At 35.5% G+C, this 15,559-nt stretch overlaps 3 protein-coding genes across 5 annotated transcripts; 1 reads left to right on the top strand and 2 right to left on the bottom strand.

Moving 5' to 3' along the window:
* Positions 1–162: 162 nt before the first annotated feature.
* On the bottom strand, positions 163–1,218 carry LOC126916733 (mitochondrial import inner membrane translocase subunit Tim10 B-like). Of its 3 annotated transcripts, none has more exons than XM_050722826.1 (3): positions 1,099–1,218; positions 532–627; positions 163–388 (listed from the first exon to the last, which is right to left on the bottom strand). In XM_050722826.1, exons 1-3 carry the CDS (start codon positions 1,120–1,122, stop codon positions 215–217), a joined length of 294 nt encoding a protein of 97 aa, XP_050578783.1. In that variant the 5' UTR covers positions 1,123–1,218; the 3' UTR covers positions 163–214. The 3 variants fall into 3 exon arrangements, with proteins under 3 accessions (XP_050578783.1, XP_050578781.1, XP_050578782.1); XM_050722824.1 differs by lacking the exon at positions 1,099–1,218 and adding an exon at positions 723–1,070; XM_050722825.1 differs by lacking the exon at positions 1,099–1,218 and adding an exon at positions 751–1,066.
* Positions 1,219–1,679: 461 nt separating this feature from the next.
* Positions 1,680–12,432, top strand: LOC126916835 (nucleoredoxin-like). The gene is made up of 7 exons (XM_050723050.1): positions 1,680–2,301; positions 10,085–10,354; positions 10,906–11,006; positions 11,122–11,317; positions 11,399–11,489; positions 11,641–11,777; positions 11,860–12,432. Exons 1-7 carry the CDS (start codon positions 1,804–1,806, stop codon positions 12,085–12,087), a joined length of 1,521 nt encoding a protein of 506 aa, XP_050579007.1. The 5' UTR covers positions 1,680–1,803; the 3' UTR covers positions 12,088–12,432.
* Positions 12,433–12,541: 109 nt separating this feature from the next.
* Positions 12,542–15,522, bottom strand: LOC126916830 (cell division control protein 45 homolog). The gene is made up of 9 exons (XM_050723043.1): positions 15,345–15,522; positions 14,909–15,061; positions 14,626–14,835; positions 14,378–14,545; positions 14,060–14,295; positions 13,648–13,984; positions 13,176–13,570; positions 13,009–13,085; positions 12,542–12,941 (listed from the first exon to the last, which is right to left on the bottom strand). Exons 1-9 carry the CDS (start codon positions 15,393–15,395, stop codon positions 12,877–12,879), a joined length of 1,692 nt encoding a protein of 563 aa, XP_050579000.1. The 5' UTR covers positions 15,396–15,522; the 3' UTR covers positions 12,542–12,876.
* Positions 15,523–15,559: the final 37 nt, after the last annotated feature.

Genomic DNA, 15,559 nt, shown 5'->3' with positions numbered 1-15,559 from the left:
GTTTTATTTAAAAACTAGAAATGTATTATCAAAAAGTGATTATAGTATTTTGTATATTTATTATTTTCATAGAATATATAGAAGTGTTTTACAAGAACTGATTGGTAAATAATTGTAAATAACAATAAATACATACAGCAAAAAAAATAACTTGAAATACAGTTAGGTTTAAAAAATATATTTAATAGAGGAGCTAATTAATTTACAAAATTGACTATCTATTACTTTCAGAATTCTGTTCTTTTTGTGCTGCATCTAAAGCTGCCTGAGTCTTTTGAAATTCCTCCATGCTTTTACGAACAATAGCAGGTTGCACTTCCATAAATATTTCCATTATTTTGTGATTTGCGTGGATATGTTTCCCTGAACAGTTCTCTATGCATTGAATCTATGGCAAATTTAAAAACATAATAAAAAAACAAATTTTATATTTTTTAGCACATAAGTACTTGTAGATTCAATATTTGTGATGGGATATATGCATTTTATAAATAAAACCAATAATACATTTTAATTTTAATTATAACATACCTCTTCTGTAGATATATCCCTTGACATAAATGTACTCACGCATGTCTTGAAACATGTTTCAGACATTTGATTAAATAAATTATGGAAATCCTTCATCTATAAAAAATATAACATTAATATATAAAAATGTAATTTTATCGGTATTTCTATGTACAATAGATGAAATAGGTTAGGAGTAAATAATCAATTACTAAACATGGATTATTCATAATTAAATACATTTCTGATAATCGAAGCATCCATATTTGAATTATTTATTTTAATTCCCAACTTAAATAATAAGTTTACAATGTCACGGTATTCGCCGGTTTTACTTTCATCCAGGTTATGTCACGTAAATATACTTTAAATTAATATCGATAACTTTAATATCGATCATTGATATGTTTTAATCGATTTTGGTAAATAAAAGCTCGAATAACATAATTTTAATTAAAAATTGTTAATTAATGAAATAACAATATTGCAATAACTTTGCAAAGTCACAATCTTTTTCAGGATTCATTAATGACTAATATCATGTTGCGTTTATATGTTACACTATTGAAACATGATTAAATTACTTACATATACGTATGTACATATATACATACAACTATTAAATGAAATAATTGTTTTCTTTCTACCTTTAAACACTTATTGTAAATATTAAATAGTTTAAAAACTGTAATACTTTCAGCGACTTATGATAGTTTAAATTTCTTTCCAAATAAAGACTAAGTCAACGTATATTCAGAATATTTGAAATACACAAGAATGTAGTACAATTTGAAACTTGTAACATAATATGTGTTGTACATTTCTTTCAATATTATTTATCTGTAACATATTTTATTTTCTCGATTAAAACTTTACAATATAATATCAAATAATATATACAATGAATGAAACATCAATGGAAATTTATGCGAAATAAAAAACAGTATTATAACAGCAGGTACACATATGAGAAAATGATGAAACAATGGGAAAATTAAAAAAAATAGGTTTCTACAGGTTATATAAGGATACATTAATCGAAAATGAAAAAGGAATAATTTGAATACATCCAATATTGAGAAAAAGCGCGCGTTTATCGGCGCGATTCGGCGGCGCTCGGGTTTAACCGGATCGAAACGTCTGTGATTGGTCACGGGTCCCGAGTCAGCGAAACGTGAATCAGTCGGCGTTGACGGAGCAAGGAGTACCGAGTTCGATTTGAAAGCAGTGTAGAAACGGAAAGATTGTCAGTGCGTGTCGACGGTGAATGAAGCGGGCTAATTGTTACGTGCGATGGCCGCGTGCTATAGCGAGCAGGCATCATCCAGCTCGGGAAACGTAACGAAAAAGTCACCTGCGGCCGCCGCGAAACCAGTCTGTTGGCAACATAGATTGTTCGGTAAACAACTGTCGCGGTGCAGTCAGGTTAATCAACAAGACACAAAACCGTGCGATGCAAGTGGTATGCTTGTCGATGAAGACGGCCAGCCGACTTGTGAAGTGATCGGTGTGTATTTTAGTTTCATTAATCCCGGTGCTACGTGCGATGACTTTACGCGTCAGCTGCTCGACCTGTACACCAATGTCAACTCGTTATCCCCGTCACACACGGAAAACGATCGGGACACAGAGAATTCCACCAGAGGTAGAGAAAGGAGGAAAAAGTTCGAGGTCGTGCACGTGGTTCTTTGGAGTAACGTAGCCGATGTCCTCGACTTTGAAGAAAGTTTCCGTGCACACGTTGCAGAGTTACCCTGGTTGGCTGTACCGAACTTGGACTACGAGAGAAAGGTAACACGCATCTCTGTAATTCTTTCATATTTCAATTTCCACTCCTCCTATATTTTATTCGATTTTTACTTATTGGGATTGGGATATCGCTAAACAAATTATGGGTAGTAATACTTCTGGCATTCAACAGTACTAAAATAATCGTAAACACGTTAATGTCATGTATATCTATTTTTACTATTAAGTTCTACGAAATTAACAATCATATTTTCTTTCTCGAAAATTTTCAGAAACACCAAAACATTTTCATACTATGTTTATTTCGTAGCTTCTATGTATCTTTTGTTCGATATATTTTCTTGTTTTCAATTTTATTCACCTCCATCGAGATTATAACGGGCGAAAGAACATTCCTAATAATTGCACTCGAATTACTCCATCTCTCTCTCTTTTTCTGCTTGAAGCCGATATCACCAAATCTTTATCACTGAGATCGCACAGCCACGCTATTTCAATCAAATTCAATCAAATAATTAGATTGGCTTTTTAAGCCGAATAATGGTTGCGTTTGCCGGAACGGCCATTCAGATAACTACTAACTCCTTGAAAATGAAAAAGCGCGTTTCTATTAATTCGAAACACCGTACGAGATAATAATTTTAATGGTTTTCCCATATTTCCCAACGGTGGCAGCTTTTCTTCACGACTTTTTCACCGGCTATGCGAATTTTACGGTCAGACGGGCTGTGATCAATTGAGGCGAGCGTATCATTTGAAATTTGTATACATATGTCTGTCATAAAGTTACACATGTATACATAGAGAAGGCACACATGCTGTTATGCAGAAGGACTGTGCGCGCAGCGCCTTTTTTATTTCCAACGGGTGTTTTAACCCCTCGCCAGACGTGCTATTTAGGGTCCGATTTTATTTGCACCGACACACGAGGCAGAGTCGACTTTCTCTAACTAAAAATCGTTCGTAATATTTCCACAAAACATCTGCTTCTCTACAAACTAACTACCAACGTACTTTTTCAGTCACGATCAAATATGTTTTCTTTTTCCTTTTTTAATCAACATTTGTACGACTCCTTTCTAGTAAAGCGTGTTTTAATCTATTCCTTTTCTTTTTATGGTACAGATTTATAGACGAATGATATATTATACGAAGACTTTGTCCAAGTCAAAAAGAATCTAACGAATTAAAAAATAATTTCAGAAATCCAAGTAAAAGAAATGCCGGTTAAGATAACAATTTCACCCTGCAGATGGTGCTGGAGGAAATTGTAAATCTAATAATTTTACCAAGGGGTTACGAAAATCTGTGAAAAAATTCCTAACACCGTTTTAATTGGAAACAAACGAACGAATGAATTGAAATTGAGACGAGAATTTTGTTCGTGGCGATTAAAAGCAGACGGTAGGACGGCATCGTACATTGATCTTTTCATCACCCACGCACCTCGATGACGCACATATCTCTTGTCTCGAAAGTTTGAGTGACTCTGCGTTACGTTGCAACACTTCGCACACGCATAGTGGATATTCGGTTTCCCCTATACTTTTTATGCACGTTAACGAGGTTCTACTATCGCATCGGGGTAACGAATTAAAAAGAAATGATACAAGAGAAATGAAAAAGGAAAGTAACGGTTTTCTATATGACGGTTTGAAACAGCGGTTTACGTTGGATAGTTTGCATTTGTGTAATAGAGATGCTTTAAAATTGTTATGTGAGGCGGCTGCTGTTAGTACTTATTGGATGCATACGCATTAGCAGCATGTGAATGTAAGGAACGATCGGAGGTTGTTATTCTCTGTCTTTTTTTCACGATCATTAGTCAAGGCACTCGAGCTGTTAGTGTGATATATATATACGCACACATATAGAGTAATAGACAAAGAAAGAATGTATATGTATGTATGTATGTATGTATGTATATACATATATACTTGACAGTCTGATTCGCGAGTAAATGTAACGATAAGAGTCCTGCGCAATTAGCGTCAAGTAGCCTCGTGATTCTTCCTTGCTCGTTATTCCGCCTATCTACCTGATCCACGTTGGGAATCACCCCCTTGAAATCGTAGGTTCTTTGTATACAGTTCCATTCATTTAACAATGAGAAGAGCAACTTTGGGTTATGGAAGGTTGCAAGAAAGAAACGACGATCAAATTTTCTCTCTTTCACCATCTTTCTCTTTCTCGTTCAACATTTTTTTAGCCTTTCGCATTGAAAGCAAACAAAGAAGCCAGAAACAATTGCAAAGTAAATTCTTAATTCCATTATTGTCTATTGAAAACAAAAATATTAAAAAGAAAATGTTTCACGAGATCATAACGTAAATTTGTCAATAAGAACAAAAAAAGAAGCAAGTAATTGGCAGAGATTACGGTTAATAACGCGAGCTATCGTTGCGTTACCATGCATCGTTAATGAAGTCCGTATTGATCTGCGGTGGCAGCTGAAGCTATCTTTTTACGTCGCTCCTTGAGAAGGGAGCAAGGGGACTGTGTCCAGTTTGTTCGACAAAACTGTACGGTTAGTGGTATCAAGGAAGCAACTGAGTGTCCGGCTGCTTGAACAGCTAGGTAATAGAGGCGCGCTGCTCATCGTTTGTACGGCGTAAACCGTTTCATAAAGGTATACGGCGGGAGGCTTTGCCTTAGACGCAGAAGCACCTGAGAAAGAGTCAAGGCAGCCTTTGCATTCGGGGTGGCCGACCCATATCTTCCGCAAATAGCTTTCTCATTCGGCCGGCGAGATCAAGAAAGCGACGGAAAATAGCAAACCGAAAAGAGAGGAAAGATGTTTACGTTTGAGCGTACATAGAAAGAAAAGAGAGAGAGAGAAAGAGAGAGAGCGTGTGCGCGAATCGGTGGCGGTGCAAGTCTCCTCCGCTCCCCGAAAACGACTGAAACAGCAAGAAAAAAAAGGAATGAGAGAGACGTTGGAATCTAGATAGACTTTGAGGCAGTTCGTACACAGAGTGGCCCGTACGCGGCACTATGTAATCCTTCCTCCACCTTTTTCCACCCCCTTTCCATCTACCCACACCCATTTCTTCTCCTCCTCCTCCCTCTTCTGCTCCTGTCTGCTTTTTATCTGGCATATCGTGTAGATTACACACGACCTACTCGGCAGTGGTCAAAGAAAAAGTGTAGTACATACGAATCGTCCGAATAAGTGTATTCCAGTGCCTATGATTCAAAAACACGCGTGAAATCCTGCAAATGCTTTGACGCCGCGCGTATCATACCCATAAAAGTGGTAGAAAGTTGGGCGAATTAAAAAAAATTTAATGTTTCGCGTCATTTGCCTACCGATGCTCTCCAAATGTCTCTTGGCCATTTAATTCGTCTTTTTAGATTGTACACTATCTTAATTCCTACGTTCTTATTCTTATTTTAATTTAAGCGACGCTAAATTTTGTCTCTTCTCTTTCTATCCTCCTTAATCCTTAATAGGATGCGAACAGTTCTTCCATGTTCCGTAACATTTTCAAGCCATACACAAACGTGTAGTCGTTTGCGTGTAATTGAAAGCATGGTAGTCTTAAGACGTTGCTGGGGTTGACCAATGGAAACACAGTGGTCTCGTCAGTCTCGGTCGGACGAGAGACGTCGGGAGGCCGATATCTGTATATACCAGGGGTGCGCAACTCCAAATTATATTCACCCCTACGTCAAATCGATTAACAACGTTCACAGATCGCGTTATACGAAATCGTACTTAATCTAGATATAATGGTATATACATATATGTCAAGTTCGCTCAATTTTATACGAATTCAATAAAAATGATAGAATCTTGAAAATTCTAGAAGTAAAATTAGCTTTGAAAAATTTGCAAAAATTAGATATCGAATGGAAAATATATAAAATTTTAAAATTTGTACTTGTTTCTTTTCTTAACACATTGTTGGCCGTCTATGTTATATAAAGACTAACTCGTGTCGTCAATTATTTTACGCAGAAACTAACAACTTAACTTTCTGCCTGAAGATATAGTTCACTCGTGATTGGACAACAACGTTTATGTACGAATGTATGAATCTTATTTTTCAAAGTACTTTAAAACGTATTTTAAGAAGCTCTTTATACTTTTGCGAACAACACGCATTGCAATCATACAATGCAAAACGCGCGACGGCGAGATAAACCATTTAACGACAAGAAAGCTTTGCGGAAAATTTAGCGCGACAAAGCGCGCGTTGTGCACCTCTGTCGTTCACGAAGAAGGCGATTGAACGCGCGCGAACGAGTCAACAGTGATCTCATCCCTTCCCCTCCATCGCTCGTCTTCTACCCGATGTCATGGCATGGCAAAGGGTTCCCCTTGCCAGAGAGAGACTAAATGGCAGAGTGTCTGCTAAAAAATGAAGAGTAGAAAACGTCACTTTTCAAATTATCCTTCATCTTCCAAAATCCTCTTCCGTATCCGCGATACTCGAAATAGTTGAAACAATCAAAAACAAAGTACGGTTGTTCGTACGAAAGAAAGTAATCTCGTTGAAAAAGCCTGTACTTTAAAAAAGCGATTTCGACTCGCGTAATCTTGATACTCGTCGGATATCCGATATTCGACACTTACTCGTAGCAAGCATGGGCAAAACGTTTAATCGAACGTGGCTAGTCAGTGTGTAGATAGAATAATGGTATCACACGAGGATTTTTCGTAACGACACAAGCGTTCCGTTGCCGGGAGGGAGAAAGAGAATCGACGAGGGTAAGCGGGCGATGGAGCAAGGACGACACGGGGGAACGAGCAAGCAGGAGCGATGGAAGTGGCGTGGTAGGGGACATACAGACCACCGGGGGAAATAACGATAGCACCGTCGAGCGAGCGGCAGCAACGCCAAGGGAGGACGTACGCGTTATCGACCGCTCCAGACGGAGACGGCGAACCAATGTATATATACATCGAGCGTAGGAACGAACGAGAAAGCGCCCTAGGAAATATACGAAGGGACGAGGTAATGCCTCCCCGTGAAGGGTCGCGATAACGTACGACGTCGCACGTTCGGCTACCTAGAGAAAACCCTTCTTGCCTTATTCCAACGCTCACCCTCTTTCTGTTCGGCTGCAACGTATCGTCCTCCGAATTTTACTCGTCTCCCGATCGAGGGAGATCGGGAAAATATTGCCAAGGGTATATAGTCCTTCCCAAGGAAAAGGTCCGCCAGAAAATAACCTGTCGAGCAACGAAAGTTTCGAGGGAGGATCGATTGCGCGATAGGTGTCGGTTACCGAAGATTTATTGAAATCTCTCTGGTCTTTTTGAACCAGATCCGTCGATCGAGACGTCCTTTTGTCTCCGCGGAAGCTTGTATCGCGCGACAGCTATTCGATTTTGTTGCTTGGTTCGTTGTCGTCTTCGCCTGTAATAGGAAAATTGAACGTTGGGGTATGAACATTTGTTTTAACTGTTAGTCGTTTAAATTGGCGGGTAAACGATCGTAGCGATGTAAATATATCGCTATTTTTTTAATAAAATGGTATCGATGATCTTTATATAAATAATATTTAGAAATGAAAGGCGTACATAGGACAGTTATAGTAATAAACGCAACAATGTACGAAATGGCGTCGTACGAATGAATTATTCGTCATCGAAAAATCTGAAACGATTGGAAACTTTATTTCACCTCTTAGACCGTTCTTCATTATCTACCCTGGTATAAAAGGCTTCTGCAATATGTCCATTGTGCTTCGATCTTCTCTGCTCCTTTTGTTCTCTTGTAATCAGACAGCTTAACGGGAATCAGTATTCAATGCTAACGAATACTATAGTTGATCATCTTCCCGAGAGAAGTACGTAAGTGTAAGTACGTCCTAGTGCGATCGACAAAAATCGTTAATGCATCGTTTAACGGTATCAAAGCATTTGAGACCGACTATTCGCTTGTTTTAAATATATGTATATAATGGATTCCACTGTTTTCCTATTGGTAGAAAAAGTATTTTTTTTTTAAGACTAAATAATTAAACATTAAGATAATTAATTAGAACTTTATTAGAGTGAATAAAAATAGGATACACAACGGATAAAGGATAGTAAAAATACATAACGCGTAGAACGTAGAAACCCTTGCTCCAAGGATAATCTTGGAATTAAATAAAATAATCAAAGTGTCTATCTGTATAAACAGTAAACAGTATGGCAAGCTCCATCAGTAACTTTATTACAAAAGTTCGTTCGAAAGTACGAGAAATTCAAAACAATACAACTAAAGAAAGTATGTAGGTAGCTGCGGCTACCGCTTGTTTCATAATCCACAAAAGAATTTCCAGCAAGTCTGCACCCTTCGAAACTGCCATCCTTTCTTATTTGCGCCGCTGCAGGAACTTTTAGCTTTCTTATCATCTCTGTTTTCACGGTTCATACTATGTATTATAATCGTGCAGCCTGCTAGAAGAGACGGCGATTCTCATTATCAACCGGGCTCTGCTATCTTCGTACCACTAAAACGGGAAGATACTTCATTTTTAAAAAAGGATACGAAAAGAAAGGAAAGGAATTGCTAATACTTCTCTCTCAACTCGAGCATAGTATCGAGAGGGTTGACTGCTTATCTAGGAAAAAAACAGAAATCTAACCCCGTCTGGGGTTATTTGCTTATATGTATATCTTTCCCGTGCGCGTTCATCCTTTCTTATCTCTTCCGGCTTGAAAAACTTTCAACCAGTTTCTACTATCATGTTCGTGCCCCTTCCTTTTGCCTTCCATTCTCGTCCCTTTTTTGCCTCTTGTAGCACTGTAATCATGCAGCTGGGGGGCAGAAGGGATAGCACTCATTGTCAGCAGACATTACTCCCCTGTAGACACTCGTTGCGCCCTTTTTCGCCGTGCTTGAATTTCGTTGCGTGCTAGAAGGATAACGGAAGAAACAGAGGCGGCAGGCTACGTGTTTCGAATTTCTTGAACGTGCGTGTGCACGCAGCACACACGACGCCTCGTTCGTTTATATCGTCACGTTATTCCTCTCACGGTTCCTGAAATTGATGGGTTTCGATCTTTCCATCTTTATCCTTCCTTTTGCTTCAACTCTTCTTTTTTCTTCTTTGTAGCCAATACTCGAGTGCTCTGCGAGCAGAATTCAAAACCACAGTTTACGTGGCGAGAAACGTATTTTCGTAAAATCGTACAACGTAAAACACCGATGAGGATTGCGCTATTGCTTTTATCGGTATGACGCTGGATAATAATCGAATGCAAGAGTAACTTTTATATCGATTTCTCTTATTTTATCGTGTTTTGAAAACAATTTGCAGAAATATCTGAATCGAGGCGTAAAGAGGAAAACAGTAATTTTACTATTTCTGATTAGTGTAAATATAGCAATCGTTAATTTAATTTATCACATATTATGCTTTAATGTTTCCCGTAGATAATAAAATTATTGAAGCGAATAATTCTGATCAGGCTGTATGCTTTCGTTCGACTTTATTTCCACCCAAAATACATCTCATTTTGCATATTAAAATATAGTAAAATACAATACACGTGTTTCATCGATATGCAACTTCAACTACTCCTGCCTAGTTACGCCTTTCGCATTTCATTAAAACAGGTTCCCGTTTCGTCAATATACACGGTTCTTTTTCTTATAGAAATATATGTTAGAACGTTTATATAATCAGTGAAATTTTTCTCTCGATTTCATACTTTGATCAGGAATCAAGTCGCACAGATTATTGCAATCTTGTCGAATGGAAATCTTCTCTTGCGATTTAAAACAAAGAATGGTGGCTCTCGCGAATATTTATGGAGGAGTTTGAAGAATCTCACGATCAACATTGAAATACTCTTATAGCCGACCAAGTATCTCTTTTACAGACCAGACTGACTCGAAGGTATCGGATAAAGGCCGATGTACCAACTTTGATTTTATTGGACGGTTCTAACGGCTCGGTGGTAACCAGAGGAGGCGTGGAGCGAACCATCGGCGACTCCAGCGGGGCTGAATTTCCTTGGAAGGCTCCTCATCCGAAGGCTGCTCTCGAAGATGGACCCTTATTGCCATGTGGGGCACGCGATAGTAACGAACCCATGCTACACGAAGAGTTACGTCATTGTTTTAAGGGTGTTTACTTCAGCGCACATTGGGTATATACTTACACAGTATTCTCATAAGTTTCAACTACATAAAGCTAAAAAGTATATTTCTCGTCTTCGTTTCGATATTTATAAGTCGCACAGATGTATAGAAAAATATTCGTGTACGAATTATTCACAGCGCTGAAATAGTATTCTATTCTTCAAACTATCGATTTCTTGGAAATTTATAATTAACGAGATATTGGAAAATATGATTAAATCTACGTATTTTTCACCGTGGTTAAAATTAACCGTTTGTGCTCTAATTCTCCTGCACTGAATAATCGATCAACAAGTCCAAACTGTTTCATGTTTATATCGTGCAAGTTAAAAAGAGAATCTTAGGTAACAATAACAGTGTGAAGCTAACGATCATAAAATAACGTTGTTATTTAATAATATAACGTAACGTTAGATATTATAGAAAACAAGGAACAAAAAATATATCGTCTTATTTGACTCGTATTTCTTTTGAATTAATCATTTTGACGAGAAAATATAACTTTTTTCCTTCGTAAATATCATATGGAAAATGATATACATTTTCTGTGTTTATACAGTGTCCACCTTGTAAAGCATTTACTCCACAACTTGTGGACACCTATCAACGAATTCGAGAAAGGGGTCACGATTTCGAGGTGATCTTTGTAAGCTCAGATAGGTAAGTTGAAAAAATTATGTCACTTATTCATTTCGGATAAAACGTAAACTATATACTTACATAGTAAGTAATTACGGTATAGTCATTAATTGAAATACAATTGATATGATGTTAGGAGCGAAGAGTCTTACAACGTTTACATTGAAACGATGCCTTGGTTGAGGATACCTTTTAGTCAAGAAGAGAGACGACGAAAATTAGCAAGTGCCCTCGACGTACAAGCAATACCCACTTTAGTAATACTTGACCCCCGAGATAACATTATAACTTTGGATGGTCGGGCGGAATTAATCGAGGATCCTGAAGGATTGGTAAATAAAAATTTATTGGATCGACTTGTATTACTTCATCGTTTTTCTGCTGTTTTTGATATAAAGTCTTCAATTTTTCAGAATTTTCCATGGACCAGTCGTCTGGTGAATATTTTAACTGAAAAATACGCCGCTTCATTACATGATGCACCGGCAATTATTCTTTTTGTCGGTAAGTTCACTTTAAATTATTTGTATACAAAATGAACCGATACAAAGATAAAACAAAACTTTAGAAACATATTTGTCGTTAAATAAATAAAAATCTTTCTATGTACGTATAGTACCAGTAGTTTATTTATGTCATTATTATGCTCCGACAGAAGGTGAAGACTGTGAGATTCAATTCGCAGAGAGTGTATTATTGCCAGCTGCACAGGCATACAGACAAGGTAGACCTGACTATGATCCAAATTACGATGATCCAGATGATATTTTGCAATTTTATGTAGCGTTAGATGTAAGTACCAATCGTATTTATCCATAACTAATTATTAATAATTACTCTCAATTTAATGAATATACTATTGTTTTCCTTATAGTGTGAAACATCAGATATTCTTCGTGAATTTGTCGGTTTAGATGATGCTGTACCCCTCTTAACAGCAATTGATATACCTCGAGGAATTTATGTGGTGATGGAAGATGGTGCCGAAATAACTGTAGATTCTGTACAACAATTTGTCGATAGTTTTCGCAATGACAAATTGCCTATAAACAAAATAGCTGCAGTACATAAAACTGCTAAGAATGATTACGTTTCTACTTGAATTTTTGAAAATCAATTGACAATTTTATACGAAATATTGAAAGCCATGTGGAGGAAGGAGCAGTCAAGATTTTAAGTGGTCATTATACAACCACAAAAAAAAGAAACCCCATCCTCTCTTCTCAATCCTGTCTCTGTGATACCATTGCTCCTTTCGTAGGAAGGATCTCGCGCAAAATGGCGCTTGTATTCGCACACCCCTTTGTGGAAGTAACCAAAAGACATGTATTATAATATCATAGTTGATAAAAACTGAGCGAATTGTATTTTTAAGTGTACACATGCACACGTTAATATATTATATTATGTACTACTTAATAAACGCCAAATGAACACGTCGAACGTATCTTGAGTTACTAGCAAGTGCTTGTTATTAACTCTGTTCTCCATATAAGTAATAATCGTTAATCTCATGCCTTGATTACAATTATTTTATAAATTAAAAAATAAATAAATGTGAAAAATTGAATAAATTTATTCATACATTTTTTAAGTTAATTTTGTTCTTATATAAAAATTATAATTATTACATATCATTTACATTATACAATATTTGCTTTATCATCCAATAAATTTTGTTATCAGTTATTTCGTACGTAAATGAAAATATTACTAACTTACATTTGTCAGTTACAATATGTCATAAAAAATAAAATGTACTTAATCGATCCTGTCGTATTTTTAAAAAAGTTTCACGCGTTATTGTTACTTCGTATTATTTAAAAAAAAGGAAATAAATATGTGTGAAGAGAAAATTTCTATTTTATATGTTAAATAAATTACTAAAATTTTAAGCTAGAAGAGATGCTAAAGCATCCAAAAATCTTGGTCTTTCTTCGATTTTCAGTCTTATTACTGAAATATAGAATATTAGTATGTATGTAGAAAAATAAATGCTAAAAATGTCATAAGTTATCCTTACTTGTAGAGTCAAAGTAATCCGCTTCTATGTAAGAATTTGTATTTTTCGCTGCTTGCTCAAAGGCTCTTCCAAATAAACTACGATAAATATTAATATTATACATCGAATAATATTAAATCTACTTAAAATATTTCCATAATGGATTTCAATAAATTACTTATAATTACCTTCTTGGTTGATCTTCACACACTGGTGGTATGCCAATCATTATACACATTTTCTCTTCTGCGTCATACACTGAAGAAGCTATAAGTGGCAATTCCGGTGCCCGCCTGTTTTTTGAAGATTCTACATAAGCCTTTAGAGTAAACTGAGCTAACATTATTAATGGATATGGATGCGCAAATATAAGATTGTCAGCACTTCCCTCTGGAATAATTATGTAAAGAAATGAACCAATGTTTTTTATTTCCTTCAATTGTAAAATACTCTGCGCAGTCTTAAAAATAGTTTTAAGCATAAGTTTTGCTTTTTCTATACCACTTTCTAAAATATCTTTTTTCGTACGGGATAAACAGTCCAATGCATCTAAAAAACATCCTTGTGGTAATTTTGTCTTTGACTGAAACATTTAAAAAATCGATGTATTAAAATATACACAAAATTAAACAAACAGAAACATAAGTGTTAGATACTTACAGAAGATTCCATTACAGCAAGCATAGCATAAACTATATCTGAAGCACAATATTTAAACTTGTAACCATACTGCAGTGTAAAACTTGTCCCAATTATAGTATCTACTTTATATTTTCCTGCTAATTTTTCTACCATTTGTTTAAGTTCTTGCCTAAGTGCAAGATCCATTGCTGAAAATCGTTGCTTTGATTGCGCTAGAGGCAAACCCATGTCTGCCAATAATCCCTTCAATCGTTGTTCTCCTCGAAGAGACCAAAGTCGTAACGAAACTGCTGTTGGTACGGAGTGTCTTAAACTAGCTTCTACAGTCCAATGGCGATATAACACAAGTAAGAGGCTACATTTCTATGTAAGAAAATAAAGTTTGTATTTTATCATACATAAGCTTCATAAAATTGAGTTAAAAGGATACTCTTTATCATAAGTAATTTTAACTGTACTTTGTCGCTGTTCATGCTTATCAACTTCAGCTCCTTTATGAGTTAATCTAGATACATGGGCTTGAAGAGAACCTTCTTCAAGAACACTTAACCTTGATTCTACTTTACCAAGAATAGCTTGTTCTGTGGAACCAATTATAGCCCACCAAACCATATCCAAATTATCTTTTGTCATATTCCATGCCATTTCAAATATAAGCATTGCACTCTACAGAAACACAAAATATATTTAAATTCTTATATTCCATATTATAATAATGATATTTATATATTTTTTTGATAACTCATACTGATTTGCTATAGTAACTGTACTGTGTATAATTGAACAAAATAGTTGCTCTTTTCTCAGTCCATTCTCTTCGTTTGGTTCTTCTAATAATATCTTCTTCATTTAACCTTCGCCTTTTTGTCTGAGATCCATTATTTTCTGATTCTTCGTCTGTTTCATTTTCATCAGACTAAATTTACAAAGGAAAATTTCTCCAATTTTTTTATTGTTAAATTAGCTGGTCATATAAAATTGAAACAAATTGCTTACAGAATCATCTCTAAAGACATCATTATATTCTGGAATTTCATCATCTTCATCTGGTTTACCAAGTATACGTACTTGATCTTCTGAATATACATTACATAAATCATAAGGCCTATGGCTATCAACGATATAAAATATCACAGATTCTATAGGTTGTAACAGTTCTACTAAGTCTAATGTACCCCCACAATTTATAAAAATAACATTCTTTACCTAAATAAAAAATAAATATTAATAAGATTTGGCACAGAAATATATGTACATATGTTTTTTAAATTTTTATTACCTCTTCACAATTCTCTTCAAAGGCACGAACCATGTCCTGAATACCTTGAATAGGTACAAGGGTATATATCATGTTATCATATTTAAAAAGTTGTTGTAAAATTCTACAGGCACAAATGGCATCAACATCAAAGTTAACCAACAGTAAACACCTCTACAATAAAGAACTAATGTTAGTATCTTATTTCATAACAAATAATCTGATGTATATATAATTATGATAATAATATATAATGTATATTTATTTATAATATATATATAATCACTTTGTCATTCAACAAGTGAATAAAAATTAAAGAAAAAACATAATAATAATTTCAAAATTAACTTAAATAAATTGTACAGTAATTTAAAAATATACTTATAATTTTAAGAAAAGTTGTAACCTATGTAAACATGACAAATTTTATAATCGAAAGATTCGAAAAATAACTCACATCATGTTTTATTAAGCGGTAAAATCCTCTTTCTAAGTTTTCCACAAACATGATGCAGTGATCATCGGCATGGGAATATTTTTTATATTCACTGCTCTTTTTATTCTGTTTCACCCATCTCTAGCTTACCGCGAAAACTAAACATAACAGTAGCCAACAGTGTCGTGTTACGATATAGAATACAAAACAATCATAGGATATAGAATACAGAAGAC

This window comes from Bombus affinis, chromosome 5, assembly GCF_024516045.1.
Source record: "Bombus affinis isolate iyBomAffi1 chromosome 5, iyBomAffi1.2, whole genome shotgun sequence".
NCBI lineage: Eukaryota > Metazoa > Arthropoda > Insecta > Hymenoptera > Apidae > Bombus > Bombus affinis.
The sequence above is the reverse complement of the archived record's forward strand: the minus strand, read 5'-3'. Positions and strand labels throughout refer to the sequence as shown.

Coding starts and splice junctions, on each gene's coding strand:
- LOC126916733 (XM_050722824.1), bottom strand. CDS start 770: ATGCTTCGATTATCAGAAATGTATTTAATTATGAATAATCCATGTTTA. Junction 628..722: donor TTATGAATAATCCATGTTTA/GTAATTGATTAT, acceptor TATTTTTTATAG/ATGAAGGATTTCCATAATTT. Junction 389..531: donor GGGATATATCTACAGAAGAG/GTATGTTATAAT, acceptor AATTTGCCATAG/ATTCAATGCATAGAGAACTG.
- LOC126916835 (XM_050723050.1), top strand. CDS start 1,804: ATGGCCGCGTGCTATAGCGAGCAGGCATCATCCAGCTCGGGAAACGTA. Junction 2,302..10,084: donor ACTTGGACTACGAGAGAAAG/GTAACACGCATC, acceptor TCTCTTTTACAG/ACCAGACTGACTCGAAGGTA. Junction 11,490..11,640: donor GGCAATTATTCTTTTTGTCG/GTAAGTTCACTT, acceptor ATGCTCCGACAG/AAGGTGAAGACTGTGAGATT.
- LOC126916830 (XM_050723043.1), bottom strand. CDS start 15,395: ATGTTTGTGGAAAACTTAGAAAGAGGATTTTACCGCTTAATAAAACAT. Junction 14,296..14,377: donor ACAGTTACTATAGCAAATCA/GTATGAGTTATC, acceptor GTGTTTCTGTAG/AGTGCAATGCTTATATTTGA. Junction 12,942..13,008: donor GGATTACTTTGACTCTACAA/GTAAGGATAACT, acceptor TCTATATTTCAG/TAATAAGACTGAAAATCGAA.